We start from the raw sequence: 20,770 nt of genomic DNA on the forward strand, positions 1-20,770 counted from the left end.
TAGAAGCTATGCTATTTAAGGAATTCACCTGTACAGCCCCACTACAGATTAAGTCTGGGTGATGTGCCATTTGTAGCAGGAATGGTGAGTGGAAATTATTAGATATGATCTAGTTATAGCAGTAAATTATTATCACATACATGCCTAAATTCTGATGCATGGTATTTTATAAACTGACAGCTGCATGAAATGATGAAACTTGTGAAATGGAGTAACTGTTGGCTGTGTGCTGAATATCTAAGATCTATGGAGGTATGCTAGTGTAAACATTTAGTAGTGTATAGGACTAACTACTTTCACAGCATGTAAAAATAAAATTACTATCTCCATTTTATAATTTGTATTTCTGTTGTGGAAAATTCTGCCTTCAGGTATTAACCAGAGAGATTCTCTGGCAGTTCCCATCTTTCGCTAACTGGGAAGATCTTGTTTAAGGTTGAACTCTTTTGCTGGCGTTCAAACTGTTGCCTAGCAGTTGATTACATCAAAGCTCCACAAGAGCCTGGCAAGCAGAAATGTAGACATGGCAATAGAAGAGGATCAGCAGGGGGGAGCATTGTAGACGACACGGGCAAGTAGAGAAAGAAAGGGCAGTTTTGGACTGCATTGGCCAAAGAGGAGAAAGTGGAGGCAGAGGAGTGGGATGGAGGAGGTGATGCCATCTGCACACTTGTGAAGAGGGTGTTGGCAGTCCTGCGTAAGATGAGGGAGGTGGTGGTGGTGATCGTGTTGGCTGAAGAAGAAGAGCTGTCTGCATCCTTTGGCTGAAGGTAGCACTGTCAGGCCGGAAGCAGAGGAGAGGTACTGCTTCTCCCAGGACAAGCAGGATGGTAGTCCTCACAGATGGGTGACATCATCAAATGGAGCCCAGCACGGAATACTTTTGTCAAAGTTTCTAGAAAATTTGGCTGGCATTCTGAGCATGCCCAGCATGCCACTATCCCGCAGCCACGCGGGGTCCCCCTTCAGTCTCCTTTTTTCCACGGTGCAGTTGTCTCATGGGTTTTTGAAGCTCTTCAGCTACTTTCCTAAAACAAAAGAAATTATTTTTTCTCCTGTACTTTCCTGCTCCAGGGTCCCCCTTCGTGAGTCGGTTCATCCGGTGTTCAGAAAGTAAAATTTTCAAGTTGTTGCGGTCTGTTTCCGAGCGTCTGCCCCCGGTGACCACCGGCCACTAACCGCGCTTTGTCTTTTTTGATAGCAACCGGCTTCGAGAAGTGCCCCCGGAGTCCGCAGACTATGTCCATTACATACCCACATGACGTTTGCATCCTCTGCCTGGGGCCTTCCCACATTGTTCGTCAGTGCCCCAGTTACGCTCAGATGACACCCAAAGGACGGCATGCTCGCCTGGATAAGATGGAGCACTTGTTCGGTTTCCGACAGTTGGCTCCATCGACTCCAGTCCCACGGATGTTGAGCCAGGGTGTTCGTTCTGACCCAGTGCCGTCGCCCTCTGTGTCCCGCCACGATGAAAAAGGTGCAGGGGATCGCCCCTCGCCCACATCGGGCCAATCCAAGACCTCGGGATAGTCTTCCTTGGTGCTGGAGAAGGACCGAGGGAAGCACCAACACTGGCACTTCAGTCATCACCGCACGGTGCTGGCACAGATACCGGAGGGGCACCAGCCTCGGCCGAACCCCCTTTGAAGCGACCTTGAGACGAGAAGGTCCTGTCCTCCTTCAGGCCCGGGAGCCCAGGGCGTTCCCCATTGATTTTGGTGTTGGGTACTAAACCTCCGTGGACCCCCGTGGAAGCCCTGGTTTTGCCCCATCTGCCTTCTCCTCCCTCATCGGCATTCACTACACCTGAATTTTGAGAGGAGTTGGACAGCGTGGTCCATCAGGCGGTGCTCCGTGCCCTTCGGGCCTCAAGAACCACCAGCGCTGGCCCCCATACCGATGCCAGAGTCAGCACCCTCGATGTTGGCGCCCCTCCTGGAGCGGCTGGATGTGCTTCTCGGTGCCTTGCCGACGCAGCCAGTGCCTGGAGGTCCTTTGGTGCCCCGTCTGCCACCAGTTCCCCCCCCCCCCCCTTCCGATACCATCCCGATCTGGGATCCTCAGAGGAGGATGCGCCTGCCGCCAAGGGCAGTTCCATCAGTGCCCGGTCTCGGGCTGTCCGGTGCTCCGGAGCCTCTAGTCCACAGAGACCCTATATGGCCCTGAGGCCCTTTGATAGGCCATCAATGCCAGTACCCCGGGACACAGGTTTTGGCCTCCCTCCTCGACCCAAGGGGGTCGTTGGTGAGGAGGAGGCCCCTTACAATCCATGGGGTGATGATTCCTCCGAGTTTTCCTTGGATGATCTCCCATCTGAGCCTTCGCCTTGATGAGAGGTGCCGCTCGCCCCCGAAGGACTTCTCCTTCACCGGTTTCATTCGGGCGATGGCGGAGGCCGTGCCTTTTCAGCTGCTTACTGTAGAGGACACCCACCATAAAATGTTGGAAGTCCTTCAATTCTTCGATGTCCCGAAGGAGGTGGTGGCTGTCCCAGTGCATGAGGTCCTCCTTGAGCTCCTCTACCGGTTATGGGAGCACCCAGTTTCCATTACGCCTGTCAACCGGAAGACGGACACCATTTATTTAGTGCAACAGGCCTGGGATTCCAGAAAAGCCAGCTCCTGTACCAGTCCATGGTAGTGGAGTCGGCTCTGAAGAAGGCCAAAAGGGCCTGTACTTACTCTTCTGCTCCTCCGGGCAAGGATCAAAGGGCCTTGGAATGCCATAGGCCGCAAAGTATTCCAGTGGGCAATGCTCATTGCCTGGATAGCAGCATATCAATTGTACATGAATCAGTACAACCATAATCTCTGGAAGCAAGTCCAGGAGCTTGCTGAAGGTCTCCCGCAGCAGTTCCAAGAAGGCTTGGAATCCATAGCGTAGAAGAAGTGCGAGCGGCCTATGGCGTCTTTGAGATGGCGGCAAGGGTATCGGCGGCCAGTATTAGTGCCCGGTGCTGGGCCTGGCTTAAGGCCTCCAACCTCCGCCCTGAAGTCAAGGAGAAGCTGGCCAACCTCCCGTGTACAGGTGAAAACCTGTTCAGAGACAAGGTCCAGGACGCGGTGGCCCTACTAAAGGACCATGACGAAACCCTGTGCCAACTGTCTGCCAGCACCTCGGATACCTCCTCGACGACCTATCAGGCGCCGCGTCGAAACTCCAGGAAACCTTTCTATAGACACCAGAGATACTATCCTCCGGCTTCTCAAGCTCACACGGTTCAGGCTGCCCCTAAAGGCCATCCATGCCAGCAATGAGTGCCTCTGGCCCAGCCCGCGCCTCTACCCAGCCCTGTGGTGGGATTTTGACTGGCACAAAGAGCAGCAGCCTAACCCCAGTGCCCACAGGTCCCAACCCACTGGTTGGGGGCCAGCTATGCCAGTTTGCAAATTGCTGGACCCCCATCACAACCCACCGATGAGTGTTAACTATCATGAAATGGGGCTACTGCCTGAATCTTCTCAGCATTCCACCAGACTCCCACCCCCTCACTGGGGTGGGGCCTCGTGGAGCAATCAACAAGCCATGTTCGCAACTGCTTCTACTTACATGCGCTGCTCTCCAATTAGAAATTGTTAATCTTTCCTTTTACTTTTCTTCAAAAAGCCTTGTTATACATTCCCTGTTGTAATGTAACTTTCGCTTTCAGTGTTTTACTGGTTTAAATGGTTTACCCCCTAGTTTATTGTAAACCGGTACGATAAGACCTGGTCTTGAGCATCGGTATATTAAAAGAATATAAATAAATAAATAAATAAATAAATAAGCCTTGAGTTGGATCTCTCGGCCCTGTTTCAGGCAAAAACTGTCAAATTGGTTCCCCGTGCCCAGCAGGGCTGGGGGTTCTACTCCAGGTACTTTCTCATTCCAAAGAGAACAGGCGGCCTCCATCCCATCCTCGACCTCCGAGCCTTAAACAAGCTCATGAGGTGAGAATGATTCAAGATGGTCTCATTGGGCACATTAATTCCTCTTCTTCAGGGGGACTGCCTCTGTTCTCTCGATTTGCAGGACGCCTACACGCACATCGCCATATTTCCGCCTCATTGGAAATTCCTGCACTTCGTGGTAGGCCAGCAGCATTTTCAATACAGGGTTCTACCCTTTAGCGTTGCCTTCGCACCCCGAGTCTTCACCAAGTGCTTGGTGGTGGTGGGAGCACATCTGCGCCGCAAGGGAGTGCATGTGTTCCCATATTTGGACATCTGGCTCATCAGGAGTTCCACGAGGGAAGGAGCCCTTTGGGCCTTGCACTCGACAATTGGAGTGCTCCAGTTGCTGGGGTTTCTCATTAATGATCCAAAATCCCAGCCGACGCCGTCTCAGCAGCTCATCTCTATTGGAGCAGACCTGGGCACCACAGTGGCCAGGGCATTCGTTCCCAGAGATCATGAGAAGGGAGAATAAAAACCCAGGGACAGGCAAAGCACGATCAATATAACATCCACACACACTGCTGTATTCACTGAGTGTGTAGTCTCTAAAGGACAAGTCACAATTTTAAAGTTAATTCTGTAATAAAAACCGAGATAGAGACATGGACATGATTAATTACATTTAACATTCTTGATCACTAACTATGTTACCGAACCTTATGGCACTCTTGTAAATGTGCAAATTACAGTATCATTAATTTTATGTGCCTTGATGTAAACCGTTGTGACGGTCTCCTCCAAACGACGGTATAGAAAAGATTTAAAAATAAATAAATAAAATGTGGCAACCCTGGCGGGGCTGGCCCAGTCCATTCACCACCCTCGGGCGGCCTCTGCCCACCTGCTTTTGCGGCTGCTCGGCCACATAATGGCGTCAGTGCATGACGGCTCTCCTGGCCATGAGAATGACGCAGTGGACCTTGTGTTACCAGTGGTGCCAAGCATCTCAGGAACTCTCCACGCTGGTCCGGATAACCGAGCCACTGCAGGACTCCCTTGCCTGGTGGGCACAAGAAGCCAACCTGAGCAAGGGACTTCTGTTTCAGTCCCCTCCTGCTCAGGTGATCCTTACCACCAATGCCTCCAACATCGGCTGGGGTGCACATGTAGATGGCCTCTACACTCAGGGTGTGTGATCAAGGTGAGATGCCAGATAAATTTCCTGGAACTCCGGGCGCTGCGGTATGCATTCCAAGATTGTATCAAGACAACCTTGTGGGACAGGCAGACAGACAACCCAGTGGCCATGTGGTATATGAACAAACAGGGGGGCAGAGGCTGCTATCTGCTCTGACAGGAAGCAGCGCAAATCTGGGCCTGGGCCCTGTCTCGGGCCATGCTCCTGAGAGCAATATACCTGGCAGGGACAGAGAATGTGGTGGCAGACTGCCTCAGTCAGACATTCTACTCCACGAGTGGTCCCTCAACCCCTTCGTGACAGACAAGGTTTTCCGCAGGTGGGGTTGGCCAGAGGTGGATCTTTTCACATCCCCACAGAACCACAAAGTGAATCATTTCTACTCCCTGTACAGGGAGGAAAGAGAACCAGCCGTGGATGCCTTCGCCCAGTCCTGGAGTGCGGGGCTCCTGTACACATATCCTCCGATTCTGCTCATAGGCAAGACCCTCGTGAAGCTCCAACAGGACAGAGGCTCCATGATCATGATAGCCCGGCATTGGCCGCGCAACAGGTCAGGTTTCCAATCCTGGGAGGACCTGTCTGTCCAGGAGCCCATACACCTGGGCACCTCTCCCAACCTCATAACACAGGATCAGGGCAGGCTACGCCACCCAAACCTCCGGTCGTTGGCTCTTACGGCCTGGATGTTGAAAGGCTAGTGTTACAGTCCCTCAACCTTTCAGACATCTCACAAGTCCTGGTAGCTTCTCTTACATCTTCCACACGGAAGTCCTACCAGTTGAAGTGGAAGAGGTTCTCGGTCTGGTGTATGGAGCAGGGTCTCGACCCTTTCACCTGTCCCACGCCTCAGCTCCTGGACTATCTGTGGCATCTCTCAGAGTCTGGGTTGCAGATTACTTCGATCCGAGTCCACCTGAGTGCCATCAGCGCCTACCACCGAGGGGTGGGTGACACTTCGATCTCAATGCAACCGTTAGTGGGGCACTTCATGACAGGTTTGCTTCAATTATATCCTCCACTGCGTCGTCCTGTTGTGGCCTGGGACCTCAATGTAGTGTTAGCATGGCTTGTGCTATCTCCGTTTGAGCCTATGCGCTTCTGCAAGTTTAAACACCTCACCTGGAAGGTTGTCTTCCTGGTGGCAATTACTTCTGCTCACAGGGTCAGTGAGCTGCAGGCCCTGGTGACCTATCCTCCTCATACGAGGTTCTTCCATGACAGGGTGGTGTTAATGTACTCGCCCTGTTCCTGCCTAAGGTGGTGACGGACTTCCATCTGAATCAGTCTATTGTACTGCCCACCTTCTTTCTGAGGCCACACTCCCACCAAGGTGAGCAGGCTCTGCACACCTTGGACTGCAAAAGTGCTCTCGCATTTTACCTGGAGTGCATTGCAACCCACAGGCAGTCCACCCAACTTTTCGTCTCCTTTGACAAAAATAGACTTGGGGTTGCGGTGGGCAAGCAGACCCTGTCCAATTGGTTGGCGGATTGCATTGCTTTCTGCTATGAGCAAGCGGGCCTTCCGCTCAGAGGCCAAGTAACAGCACACTCAGTGAGGGTCATGGCAGCATCGGTGGCCCACTTCCATGCGATCCTTATTACTGAAATCTGCAAGGTCACAACGTGGAGCTCCCTCCACACGTTCACAGCCCATTACTGTCTGGACAAGGATGGTCGACAGGACAGCGTCTTCGGCCAGTTTGTCCTTCGTAACCTGTTCCAAGTTTGAGAACCCAGCTCTCCCTGCCTAGGGCCCAATATGTGGTTCAGACTGCCTCCCATTGCTAACAAGCACCCCTGGTCGTTGTTCCTATTATTGGGTGTCTGTTGGCCCTGTATGTTCCGGGGGCAGCCTGCAGCTTGGTATTAACCCATGTGTTACTACTTACCAACCTGCTTGTGCTGGGAGAAAGCAGAGTTGCTTACCTGTAACAGGTGTTCTCCCAGGACAGCAGGATGTTAGTCCTCAGGAAACCCACCTGCCACCCCGCGGAGTTGGGTTCATCTGCGTTATGTTGTTTTATTTTTCGCTAGTCTTTTATGCTTTGATATGAGACTGCGGGAATAGTGACATGCCGGGCTTCATCTGATGATGTCACCCATCTGTGAGGACTAACATCCTGCTGTCCTGGGAGAACACCTGTTACAGGTAAACAATTCTGCTTTATTGGCACACAGACTAAGTACAGAAGGCAGGGGAGAGATTTGAGAAGGGGACGTTTTGGTGCTGTTGTTAATTGCATCAGTAGCATGGGATCTTCTTAGTGTCTGGGTAATTGCCAGGTTCTTGTGGCCTGGTTTTGGCCTCTGTTGGAAACAGGATGCTGGGCTTGATGGTCCCTTGGTCTGACCCAGCATGGCAATTTCTTATGTTCTTATGCCCAACTTGGAAATATTTTTTAAACATTTTCTGATTTTTGCGTTTAAAAATACTTTAGAATAAAAATTGCCATAGACACTTATCTCGAAAGATTTGCATTGAAGATTCCTTTTTATTATATTATGAGCCCGACATGACTCGGGTTTCAAAAGTCTTAGGGTCACAAGGTCCAAGCTCTTCTTATGCTTGCTTAAGATTTAAGTCGGCAACTTCGGCACCCTGCTTTACTTTAAAGCCCATTTACTTGATAGGAAGGTCTCATAAATGATGGCATTTCTGTGAGTCTTGGAACGTGTGGCTCTTTGTTTATTATTCCCAAGACAGAACCAGGTTTTAAAAAGAACTGCCTAAAATATCCAACAGAATGAAGCCAGGGATTATTTTCTATTAGAACCAAATATGTGACCTATAAATGAGAGGTTTTTGCTTATTTGACTTGTGAAATTGTCTGTGAATTTCCAAGAGAAAATTGCATTTCTAAAACTTTTTTTTTTTTGCAGAGCTTAAGCTTTAAAATATAACTTGGTGTTCATGGGCTTACTGTATTCTCATAGAATGAATTTATACCCAGTAACACAGAGATACAAACATTTATTTTCATCTCTCTCTCCCTAAAGATGGTGGCAGCTTTTGTGTGAAATTATGCGATAAAATATTGTAACCTAACGTTGGAAATGTCACTATAATGTGAATAATTGGAGGAGATTTTAAGCAACTGAAGATACTTATTCCTGTATCTCTGCTTTTTGTAGTCCACAAGTCCTAGCCATTCTGTTCGAGCCAATGTCCAGCATGTCTTACATCTAATGAAGCAGCATAATAAAACATTATGTAATGATCGTGTGGTCAGTGAAACACCATTGGCTGGAAAATACAACTTTGCCAGAAAAGCATCTGTGTCATCTGCATCTTCCTCATCCTGTCAAGGAGAACTGTCGGAACTTTTATTGGCTCTGCAGGATGAATTTGGACAAATGAGTTTGTAAGTTGTTTTGGGTTTTGTTTTTTTGTTTTTTTTGTGGGGGGGGGGTTGTTTTTGTTTTTTTAAGGTTAGAAAACTCATTTTATCAAAGCAAAATCTTGATAGTTTCCATAAATTTGTTTTCTGCATGTTAAGTAAAAGTAGACAAATTTATATGATGGAACTGTAGAATCACGTGGGGCTTTTTTGGCCTCCTTTCTCCTCTTTCTGACTCGGAACCAGTGCTGAGGTTCTGGCACCATGAGCCTTCGTTCATAATGACCTGGGGATTTTAATAGACCCACCCTTTCACTGTTCTTAGTCTAGTCCTCGCAGCAAAGGTCTGGGAGTTGTTCATCAGGGCTCCTTCTGGAGCCCTGTATCATGAATTCTAAATTTGCCTACCAAATGTTACTCACACTGTTAATCATGACTTACTGCCAACCCCATCATGGGCCCCAAATGTTGCCTCTGCAGCATCTCCCATGACTTGAATCAAACCTGTTGCACTCCACTTTTGATGGCTTTGTAAGGGAAGCAGTATAAAACCAGATTAAATAAATCTGCGATCTTCTGCATGGTTATGCACAGGACTACTGGTGCACCAGCCTACTGCAGAATCTACTCCTGTGCTGCTGCAGGAAAACAGTTGCTTCCAGTCCAGATTTCTCCGATCCTGCTATTGCAGAAGTTTTGGTCACAGAGCTGCATGCATACTGCTGCAGAATCTACTCCCAAACTGCCCAGGAGACTTGGGGCTGTGCTTCTGCCAAGAGATGCTGTTTTTCTGCAGCAACTCGAGGATAGATTGTGCTCCAAGAGTTTGAAGATTCTGGGGATATTCTGTGGCATATTTGCACAAATTAGCATATATTTTGTGTTACTCGAAAAGCTCACAAAAAATCTATACGAGTTTGCAATTTTTACTATAGTCTGCCTTTTTCCTTCAATACCTCCCCATTTACTTAACATAGACAAAGAAGGTACCACGCTGTACACATTGCCTGTAATTGATCTCATCCCACTACCACTTGCCTTTTGTAAACAACTTGTCTGTCAATGAAAGATTGCAAGAGCAATTTAAAAAGTGGCCACTTCAAATGTTCCCAAGGCCATTTTTATATTTCCTTTTTTTCCCCCCAAGAGTAATACAGTTCATTCACTCTACAGTCATATGTTTTATAAAAAGCACTCTGTATGTGGTTTTGTTTTGGTTTTTTTTGGGGGGGGGGGTGTCTTTCGCCAATGTTTCTCCTTCAGTGGTATCTGCCACCCACTCTCTCTGGATGAGCAGACTACTCAGGAAACCCTCACTGGTCTGAAGGTTGGAGAGGCACCTCTGCTAAGGCACATAGTACAGCTCACTGGCTGGCAGGAACCAGTGCAACAACCTAAGCTATGGAGTTGGCCTCTAATTTTTCCTTTTAGTTATATTTGGTGACATTGCTATACAATTCAACTAACAGAAATTTTGTTTACTAGTAGTGATATCTGTGACATACTAAGGGTCCTATGCATGACTTTGTGTGCACAAGCTAAATATTTTTCTCACAGGACAAGCAGGATGGTAGTCCTCACATATGGGTGACATCATCAGGATGGAGCCCAATCACGGAAAACTTCTGTCAAGGTTTCCAGAACTTTGGCCCCTACTGGGCATGCCCAGCATGGCACCAACCCTGCAGCCAGCAGGGGTCCCCCTTCAGTCTTCTTTTTTCCGTGCAGCAGTAGCCTCATGGTTTAGGAACTCTGAAGAGATTCCTGACAGGAATTTTCCTCACGGAGTTAATTAAACTTAAATTGCCCCACAAGGGTCCCTCCTCTAACTTTTCTCAGGCCGTGGTACTCCGGTAAGTTTTTTTGACAGTCTTTCGTCGATTACCGTCGAGTTTGGCCCTCGCGGCCTACTGGCCATCGACCGTAACACGGCTCGATTTTTTTCTATGACCATGGCATCGGGGTTTCGTCAGTGCCCGGACTGTACTCGTACCATGTCTATCACAGACCCTCATGGAGTCTGTGTAATGTGTTTAGGCCGTGAGCATGATGTCCTGACTTGCACCAAATGTGCCCTCATGACACCAAAAGGTCGCAAAGCCAGAATGGAGAAGATGGGACTCCTCTTCCGTGCTCACACCCCGATGCCGTCCATCGCATCGACGTCATCGGAACCGGCACCGTCGAAGTCGCACCAGCATCAACCACAGTCTGGTGAGCGTCCGCCATCGACGTCTTCACGGCCATCGACTCCCATTACTCCCCCTCAAGATCGAGGGGATCGTAGGGAGAAACATTGCCATCGGCATCGTAAGTCTCGGACCGTCAAGGGAGTGAAATCATCAACCTCGCCATCGTCCGAGCCACCATTGAAAAAGCCCCGTCCAGGAATGGCATCGACCATTCCTGCGACCGGGACATCGAGGCCACCCTCACCCGATCGGGGTTTGTGAGTCGTGATTCCGCCTATAAAGGTGGTCCCTCTGACTGTGCCTCCGCCTCCCTCTTCCGTCACGGAGCCAGGGCTGCTTGCTCCAGGTCTCCGGGAAAAACTGGACCGGCTGGTCCAGGAGGCCATCGACAAGGCGATGCAACGGCTCCAGGTTCCTCCGACTCTGGCACCGAGAGTGGAACCAGTCACCGACCCGATTGCAGCAGCGCTGGCACCGCTGCTATCCCGGATGGAGGCGCTCTTGACTGCCCTTCCACCGGTGATTCCCGGGTCTCTGATGGCTCCGGTGCGCTCCCAGTTGACAGCTTCATCGGGAGGAGAAACACCGTTCCGCATTCCTTCTTCGGGAGTATTGCCTCAGCCATCGATGCCAATTCGTCCCTCGCCACAGATTCATTCATCGGGGGCAATATGCACATCGGCGCCATCGATTCCTTCAATATTGGCACCGATGCCTTCCAGGCCGTCCATGGTGCCCCCGGCGATTCCTTCGATTTTCTCAGAGCCTCAGCCGGGGCCTTCGGGTATCCAACCCCCTTCTTGTCCTACAGGTCAGTCTGCTGAGCCTTATGACACCTGGGGTGATGATACTTCCACAGACACCGATGACATACCTTCACCTCCCTCTCCTACTGAAAGTAGAAAGCATTCTCCTCCAGAGGAGGAGAACTGGGAAAACCCTGGATCCATTGCCCCAGTCCATAGAAAAGCTGACACTACCTAATTAGTACAGTCAGCCCTCGGCTTTCAAAAATCTCAGCTCGACCAACACTCAGTTGTGGTAGAATCAGCTCAAAAGAAAGCAAAAAGGACGAAGCCTCACTCATCTACCCCTCCTGTTAAGGAACACAAGTTCCTAGACAATATTGGTCGACGAATGTTCCAAGGGGCCATGCTCATCTCCAGAACTGCTGCTTACCAGCTGTATATGACCCAATACAATAGGGTCATTTTCAAGCAGATACAGGACTTCTCTGAAACCCCGCCTGACCAATTCCAAGAACAGCTTCAAATCCTTGTCAACAAGGGGTTTGAGGCAGGAAAGCATGAGGTAAGAACAGCTTACGATACCTCCGACACCTCTACTAGAGTCTCTGCAGCTGCCATTTCGGCAAGACAATGGGCCTGGCTCAAATCTTCTGACTTTCGCCCAGAAGTACAAGACAGGCTATCTGACCTACCATGTGTAGGAGACAATCTGTTCGGTGAACAGATCTAACAATAGTGGCTGAATTAAAGGACCATCATGAGACCCTTAAACAGCTCTCATTGACACCTTCTGACTTCCCCTCAAGACAGCCCTTTAGGAAGGACTCTTAAGAAGTCATTCTTCCGTCCAAGGAAGTATTATCCTCCACCAGCAAGGTCCCAAACTACGAGGCCTTTTCAAAAACCTCCGCCTCGCCAGGCCCAAAAGCAAAAGCCACAAGCAGCTCCCCAGCCGGGGCCTGCTTCAGGTTTTTGACTTTCACTTGGAGAGCAGCAGCCTGATTCCTCTGCCAAGCATACCAGTGGGAGGCAGATTGTGCCACTTTCACAGCATGTGGCAATCCATCACAACCGACCAATGGGTGCTAGCAATCATTGCTCAGGGTTACCACCTAAACTTTCTTGCTCTTCCACCGGACTCACCACCTCTGCAAGCGTGGAGAGTATCCGACCATTCTGTCCTTCTGGAGCAGGAGGTTTCCCTTCTTCTCCAGTTAAGAGCAATAGAACCCATCCCACTCTCGCAGCAAGGCCTAGGGTTCTATTCCTGGTACTTTTTGATCCCCAAAATATCCGGGGGGGTTCGTCCAATTCTGGACCTACGTTATCTCAACAAGTACCTTCAGTGAGAAAAGTTCAAGATGGTAACCTTGGGCTCGCTTCTACCTCTTCTGCAAAGAGGAGACTGGCTCTGCTCTCTGGACCTTCAGGATGCATACACACACATTGCGATAACTCCAACTCATTGCAAGTACCTCAGGTTTTTAGTAGGCCCAAAGCACTATCAATACCATGTGCTTCCGTTCGGCCTAGCATCGGCACCACGAGTCTTTACCAAATGTCTCGTAGTTGTCGCAGCTTTTCTCAGGAAAGAAGGTGTTCACGTCTACCCCTATCTGGACGACTGGTTAATCAGGACTCCAACCCAGCAAGCCGCTCGGTCGTCCCTCGATTTGACCCAACACACTCTAATTTCTCTAGGATTTCTCGTCAATTATGAAAAATCCTATTTAGTCCCATCTCAGACCTTATCGTTCATTGGGGCAGACTTGGACACCTTGCAGGCAAAAGCCTTTCTACCTCAACAACGAGTGCTAACCCTTGTCTCTCTCGCTCACCAGTTGCAGTCTCAGCATACAGCAACAGCTCGCCAATTCCTCGTCCTTTTAGGACACATGGCATCCTCTGTCCATGTCACACCAATGGCCCGCCTGGCCATGAGGCTCATGCATTGGACTCTGAGGTCACAATGGATTCAAGAAGTTCAACCTCTGTCTACCATTGTCCACATCACCAACTCACTCTGGCTGTCTCTCGCCTGGTGGAAAGATCACAACAATCTCCTCCAGGGACTGCCCTTTCAAGTGCCAGATCCTAAACTCATTCTCACCACCGACGCTTCCAACCTCGGGTGGGGAGCCCACATGGACAATCTACAGACACAAGGGTCTTGGTCTCCATGGGAAGCCAAACATCAAATAAACTTCCTAGAACTTCAAGCAATGCAAGATGCTCTCAGGGCTTTTCAGGAACGCCTGTCAAATCACGTCATCCTGATTCAGACGGACAACCAGGTGGCCATGTGGTACATCAACAAGCAGGGAGGCACAGGTTCCTTCCTTCTGTGTCAGGAAGCTGCGCAGATTTGGGCGGAAGCGCTCTCCCACTCGATGTACCTCAGGGCCACCTACTTGCCGGGAGTGGACAATGTCTTGGCAGACAAACTGAGTCATGTCTTCCAACCGCACGAGTGGTCTCTCAACCCCTCGGTAGCGAACTTCATCTTTTTTATTTATTTATTTAACGTTTTTGTATACCGACATTCGTTAGGAGATACTTCACATCGGTTTCCATGGAACAAAAAATAGCCAACGGGGCTTTACATTGAACTGATAAGAGAACTGGGTAGGGGAGAGGGGGGTAGGGGAGAGGGGGGTATCCCCAAACAGACCTCTTTGCATCCCCTCAGAACCACAAAGTCGACAATTTCTGCTCCCTCATTCGGAGCGAGCGCTCTCAGCCCAGAGATGCATTCTCCCTCTCATGGGCAACCGGTCTGCTCTATGCATTCCCTCCACTTCCTCTTCTCTCGAAGACTCTCGTGAAGTTACATCAAGACAAGGGAACCAACGGCAGGGGAAAAGACAAGGGAATCAACGGCAGGGGAAAAGAAAAACAACCAATAAGGGCTAATAACATAGTCTGGGTAAAACAAATAAGCATGGGTGCAGCTTGCTTATTGCGGCGGCTACTACCCCTAACGAATCAAGCTAGATATTTCACTTGGATGCAGCTCCATCACTGCTCTCTACATTAAAGGTGGGGGTGGAAGGGAAATAGAACCAAGAGCTAAGAGAAACAGATAAGTATGAGAGAAAATATGTGTGAAGCTTGCTGGGCAGACTAGATGGGCCATTTGGTCTTCTTCTGCCGTCATTTCTATGTTTCTATGTTTCTATGATCCTGATAGCACCTCACTGGCCACGCCAAGTGTGGTTTCTAATACTTCAGGTTCTCTCCATCTGCAGGCACATTCCCTTGGGAACAGACCCGCATCTGATCACTCAAAACAGCGGATGCCTACGCCATCCCAATCTTCAGGCCTTGTCTCTGACGGCATGGATGTTGAAAGGTTAATCCTTCAACCTCTTAACCTTTCAGATTCGGTTTCTCGTGTCCTGATTTCTTCACGGAAGCCTTCCACAAGAAAATCTTATTTCTATAAATGGAAAAGGTACACATCATGGTGCACCTCGCAGTCCCCTGATCCCTTTTCCTGTCCAATCCCAAGGTTTTTGGACTATCTCTGGCATTTGTCGGAATCAGGTCTCAAGACATCTTCCATCAGAATGCATGTCAGTGTGGTAGCCGCATTCCATAAAGGTGTCGGGGATGTTCCTATATCGGTACGACCCCTCGTAATACGCTTTTTAAAGGGCTTGCTCCATATCAAGCCACCTTTACGTTCTCCGGCCCCTTCTTGGGACCTTAACCTGGTTCTCGGTCGGCTCATGAAACCAGCATTCGAGCTGCTTCACTCCTGTGACCTAAAATATCTCACATGGAAAGTGATTTTCCTTTTGGCTATCACTTCAGCTCGCAGGGTTAGTGAGTTACAGGCCCTAGTTACCTATCCGCCTTACTCTAAACTCCTGCAGGACCGGGCGGTACTCCGCACTCACCCTAAATTTTTACCTAAGGTAGTTTCAGAGTTTCACATTAATCAATCCATCATACTACCTACCTTCTTTCCCAGGCCCCATTCCAATCCAGGAGAACAGGCTCTGCATACCCTTGACTGTAAACGGGCTCTAGCATTCTACCTAGACCGTACAGTTGCCCACAGGAAGAGCACTCAGTTATTCGTCTCTTTCCATCCCAACAAATTAGGGCAACCTGTGGGTAAGCAGACTCTCTCCTCCTGGTTGGCGGACTGCATATCTTTTTGCTATCAGCAAGCAGGCATTCCTTTTCAAGACCGTGTTAAAGCACACTCTGTGAGGGCCATGGCGACTTCAGTAGCACGCCTACGATCGGTGCCGCTTCTTGACATTTTCAGGGCTGCCACCTGGAGTTCTCTCCACACTTTCGCAGCCCACTATTGCTTGGACAAAGCCGAAAGACAAGATTCCATCTTCGGCCAGTCTGTCCTGCGTAACTTATTTCCAACGTGAAGTACCTACACCCTTCCGCCTGCCCGGTGGGGTTCAGGATGCCCTCTACCAAATTCCACCCAAGTTGTTGTGCCTGTTGCACGCCGTTGGGTACATTTGGTGCATGTTCGGACATCCTCCGCTCGGTACTCACCCATATATGAGGACTACCATCCTGCTTGTCCTGTGAGAAAGCAAATGTTGCTTACCTGTAACAGGTGTTCTCACAGGACAGCAGGATGTTAGTCCTTACGAAACTCGCCCGCCGCCCCGCGGTGTTGGGTTCGTAACGTTTTGTTTTATTTTTGGCACTGCCTGTAGCTTTTAAATAAGACTGCAGGGTTGGTGCCATGCTGGGCATGCCCAGTAGGGGCCAGTCAAAGTTCTGGAAACTTTGACAGAAGTTTTCCGTGATTGGGCTCCATCCTGATGATGTCACCCATATGTGAGGACTAACATCCTGCTGTCCTGTGAGAACACCTGTTACAGGTAAGCAACACTTGCTTTACCATGCATGCTAAAACAGCACTTAGCAGGCAATGCATTGCATTTTTAACAGGTATGCAAAAAGAGCAAGCTCGCTAATCCTAAGAGTGCAGTGGGTGTGTGTGCACTGTATATTGAAATTCCCTGCCTCGGACTAGGCATCACATTTTTAGTATGCATGCTGTCTCAGAATTTCCTGTGCTAACCAGCCTTAAGTGAAAGGTCTATTTAGTACAGGGATTTCATCCCCCATGCCTCTCCACTTCTGGGCAGATTCCAGCCCCACCTGAGGTCCGCCTCAAACACATACCCTGCTTTGATGGTTCAGCAAAAATGAGATAGGAGAGAGCCCCGCTCTGATTATCAAAGCGGTGTCAGTTGATGTCATGTTGTACTATGCCCCACATGAGTGAGTGGGTAGAGTTTTTCTGGTGTGGGTACTTACAAACATCTGCCAGGTTGGGAGGGGAGAGGTACTTGTTGGGGAGAGTGCTGTGCTGGTGGTGTCACAGGTGAGGGTTGAAATCACCTGTGCTAGCCAGCCCTTTCACTTTGGGCTGGTTAGCCCAGGGAATTTTGACATGCAACATACATGTTAAAAATGTAGTTCTTAGTCTGAGGCAGATGTTAAAACTTAGGCCTTAGTGGGCACATATAACATTGTGTGTGTGATGGACACCATACCTTGCTATTTTGCACATCTGCTAGTCTTATTTGCATGTGTGTAATAATTTTGCATGCCAGTAAATGCTAATTTTAGCATATACTATTTTTGTGCATGCTAAGCAGCCATTGTGTGGCGACCAAATTGATAAGGGGAATGAAACAGCTTCTTATGAGGAAAGACTAAAAAGGTTAGGACTTTTCAGCTTGGAGAAGAGACGGCTGAGGGGGGATATGATAGAGGTGTTTAAAATCATGAGAGGTCTAGAACGGGTAGATGTGAAGCGGTTATTTACTCTTTCATATAATAGAAAGACTAAGGGGCACTCCATGAAGTTAGCGTGGGGCACATTTAAAACTAATCGGAGAAAGTTCTTCTTCACTCAACGCACAATTAAACTCTGGAATTTGTTGCCAGAGGATGTGGTTAGTTCAGTTAGTTTAGCTGGGTTTAAAAAAGGTTTGGATAAGTTCTTGGAGGAGAAATCTGTTACCTGCTATTAATTAAGTTGACTTAGAAAATAGCCACTGCTATTACTAGCAACAGTAACATGAAATAGACTTAGTCTTTGGGTACTTGCCAGGTTTCTTGTGGCCTGGATTGGCCATTATTGAAAACAGATGCTGGGCTTGATGGACCCTTGGTCTGACCCAGTTTGGCATGTTCTTATGTTCTTAAGCTTTAGTGGATAGGCTCAGTAATATCTCATTGAAAAATTATCCATCTAAATGACAAAACAGTAATATTAAACGCCGTATGCGGCTAAATTCTAGCCACATAATAAGTTATGCTTAAGCCGCATAATTCAGGAGCGTTCTGGAGATGGCCAGGAGGCGTTTCAGGGAGGAGCGAAATTAGCTGCATAAGTTAGCCACTTAATTTATACAGCTAACTCTGGATGTGCCGCTGTTCTAAATCTAGCCACATAAAGTTAGCCAGGTATATTCAGTGGCGCAACTGTGCCCCTAAATGTACCCTGCTAGTTAGCTGGATAGGTTTATGCAGCTTCTGTTTGCCTCTGCATGGCAGCACTGTCAGGCTGGGAGATTCTGACAGCATAAGAATGTACACAAACTAGCTCTTGCTTACAACTGTCTTTGTTCTAGTACTTTTATGTATGGGGAAAAAAAGCTAGAGAAGTGATTTCATAGGCCAAGCAGACAAAGCAATTTGACCTGTTTACTTGTAGTGGAAGTTCTGTCAATCTTTCTTTCTTTCTTATTTTCCCCTAAAACCCTCCCTGCTTCAATCAGTGAACATCAAGAACTTGTGAAGGAAATCCATAAAGCACCTACAGACAAAATGAGGTTGGACCTGGAAAGAGAACTTGAAGACCTAGTGAAAAGAATGGAAGTAAAGGGGAACCAAATATATAAAGTTAGAAGATACCATGCACGGGTAAATAATTTGTAAATTTACCTTTTCAGAACACTAGCACTCAATGCTGTTTTTGCATACAACAAAAGTATTAATTACAAAATAGGTTATACAGGCATCTCTGGTCCCTGAAATATGGTCACTGGTCAGGGTTTCATATGTAATGCAAAAACTGTTCCATCATTTGGTTTACTGACCCTCATGAGCCTTCATTTTGGATATTGTGAAAACTGTACTTCCTGCAGGAAAGACAAGCATGTTCTTGTGCTGTTTCCTCCACTCTTCCGTGTTGCTCACCCCTTTCTCAACATCAGCCACCCTCCTCCCTCAATAATGAAATGTGTGGAAAGAAAAAATATTGCCTCACCATTTCAGCAGTTAGGCCTTCTCCTTGCCTTGCTACACATTTACTTTCTAAGCAGAAAGTGCTCGCCATACAGTTGTAGAGACCAAGCCTTTGCACATGCCGGCCTGGCTCGAACAGGTATGCATACCGTGCATTTGCATGGGGCGGCACACCTGGGGAGGGGAGGGCGGTGGGCCATTTCTGATGTGTTTGCGGGGCTGCCAACCCTGTACTCAGCTGGGAAAGGCTGAGATCAGGTAAGGCCAAAAAAAAAAAAAAAAAAGACAGAGTAGAAGGATCGTTTGTTTGTAAGGCCTTCCCCCTTCCTCCAGTCTCTGTGCTCGGCACGCCATTCCAAAATTCATTCCCGCTTCCAAGGGAGGTTAAGGGAAGTGGGCAGCCTGGTTGGTTGAGCAGCCCATGTGGGCTAGGCCCCGCTGTTAGGCTTTTCTCTGTGTGTTGCATGGTAGGCTGCGGCAGCGTTTTCTCGCGCCTTTTCCTGTGCATTAGGCTGCCTTCTTCAGGACCATCAGTGCGTGCAAGTGCGTCTGGCTGTACTTCCAAGTTGTGCGCCCGGTTTTTGGATGCTCGGTCGCTTGCTTGGGCATCCAGGTGATAGCGCTTCCGTGTTAGGCGCACGCTTGCCTGTGCGCACAATTTGGGCTGCATTAGTTGTGCACTTAAGTTTGGAAGGGCGGAAGTACCCCTAGTTTTGCGATGCCTAAAGTTTGGGCACCTAAACTTTGGATGCATATATTTTACAGCATGAATTCAGCTGGGAACACACATTCAGTCGCCTGTTAAGCGTACTGAAAGACTGATGGCGCCTGTGGCTAAGAAATCTAAGCTGCAAATACTACAGAACTTGGCTGCCAGAATACTTACTGGTAAAGGCAGAAGAGATCATATCACCCAGACACTTGCAGATGTACACTGGCTCCCAATAGAACAGAGAGTACAATTTAAAACACTATGCACAGTGCATAAACTAATAAATGACGAACATGCTGACTGACTAAACACCGCACTACGATTACATGTCCCTCAAAGAAATCTCAGATCAGCCAATAGAGCTCTACTAACCATACCCTCAGTCAAAACAGCAAAGTTGACCCAAGTCAGAGAGAGAGCACTATCATTGGCAGGACCTTTATTATGGAACTCATTACCCCTGGAATTAAGACTAATGAAAGAATTAAAGCTCTTCAAAAAAGGCTTAAAAACATGGCTCTTCAAAAAAGCATTTCACAGTGAGGTAGCTGAATAACAACACAAAAACAGCTGAAAGTCACCAGTAAAAATGCAGAGTTGCTTATTTTTTTATTATTTTTCTCATATTTAAGTATTATATTAGAAAGACAGTATAAACATATGATTACGCTAACAATCATAGATGGTAACCACACCCATTCCACATTTAGAGTATATTATTGATCTATGTAACTGTACAATACTGGCACCTTTTGGATAATTTAGAAACCAAACATATTTGTGCCTAACTGTAAACTGTTGTGATGGTGCACCACTAAACGATGGTATAGAAAAGTTTTTAAATAAATAAATAAAAAAGCGCCTTTCTCTCTGTGCTGCTTGTCTTATTCAGGCATCTCAGATTGGCGTGCCCCCTAACTTGTGCTGGCGCTGCTTAGAGGCTCAGGGAGAATTATCTACCTAGGCTGTCATCAGGCTGGGAAGAACCATGCTTAGTAAAATCAAAGGAAAAGACATATTAGGAGGGGCGCTTGACCTTGGAACTCCCTTAACTGGTTCATCAGCGGGGGAAAGTAGCTCAGTGGGCACAGCACAGGTGCCTTCTGGTTTTGGCATGGATCCTTCTGCCTTTTCTTGGGTAGAATTTTTTCAAGGATTGCAATCCTTTCTTAAGGCTCAGTCCCATCCAAACCTGTCAGGTCAGAGTCGCAGTTGGTGACTTCACTTGCCTGGTTACTATTGTTAAGCGCCGAAGTACACCTAGATCGGCAGCAGATCCTCCTGACAGGAATCCAGATGGCATGGATGATGAGGCCGATCTTGACTCTGTGGAGGATGGGGAAATTCCTTCAGGACTAGAATCGTATAGAATTATGTTGCAGTTCTTTCATAGAGATGAGCTACCAGCTCTGATTTCCCAGACACTAAAGATGCTGGGAGTACCTGGGGCAGA

At 48.2% G+C, this 20,770-nt stretch overlaps 1 protein-coding gene across 1 annotated transcript in view; it reads left to right on the forward strand.

Annotated features, from left to right (window-relative positions):
- Positions 1–20,770, forward strand: part of CEP57 (centrosomal protein 57) — a 97,243-nt gene that overhangs the window by 63,332 nt on the left and 13,141 nt on the right. The window contains exons 8-10 of the mRNA XM_029602375.1: positions 4–84; positions 8,214–8,443; positions 18,137–18,281. Coding sequence (XP_029458235.1) covers positions 4–84; positions 8,214–8,443; positions 18,137–18,281 — 456 coding nt within the window. The remainder of the gene's footprint in view (positions 1–3; positions 85–8,213; positions 8,444–18,136; positions 18,282–20,770) is intronic.

Source organism: Rhinatrema bivittatum, chromosome 5 (assembly GCF_901001135.1).
Source record: "Rhinatrema bivittatum chromosome 5, aRhiBiv1.1, whole genome shotgun sequence".
NCBI lineage: Eukaryota > Metazoa > Chordata > Amphibia > Gymnophiona > Rhinatrematidae > Rhinatrema > Rhinatrema bivittatum.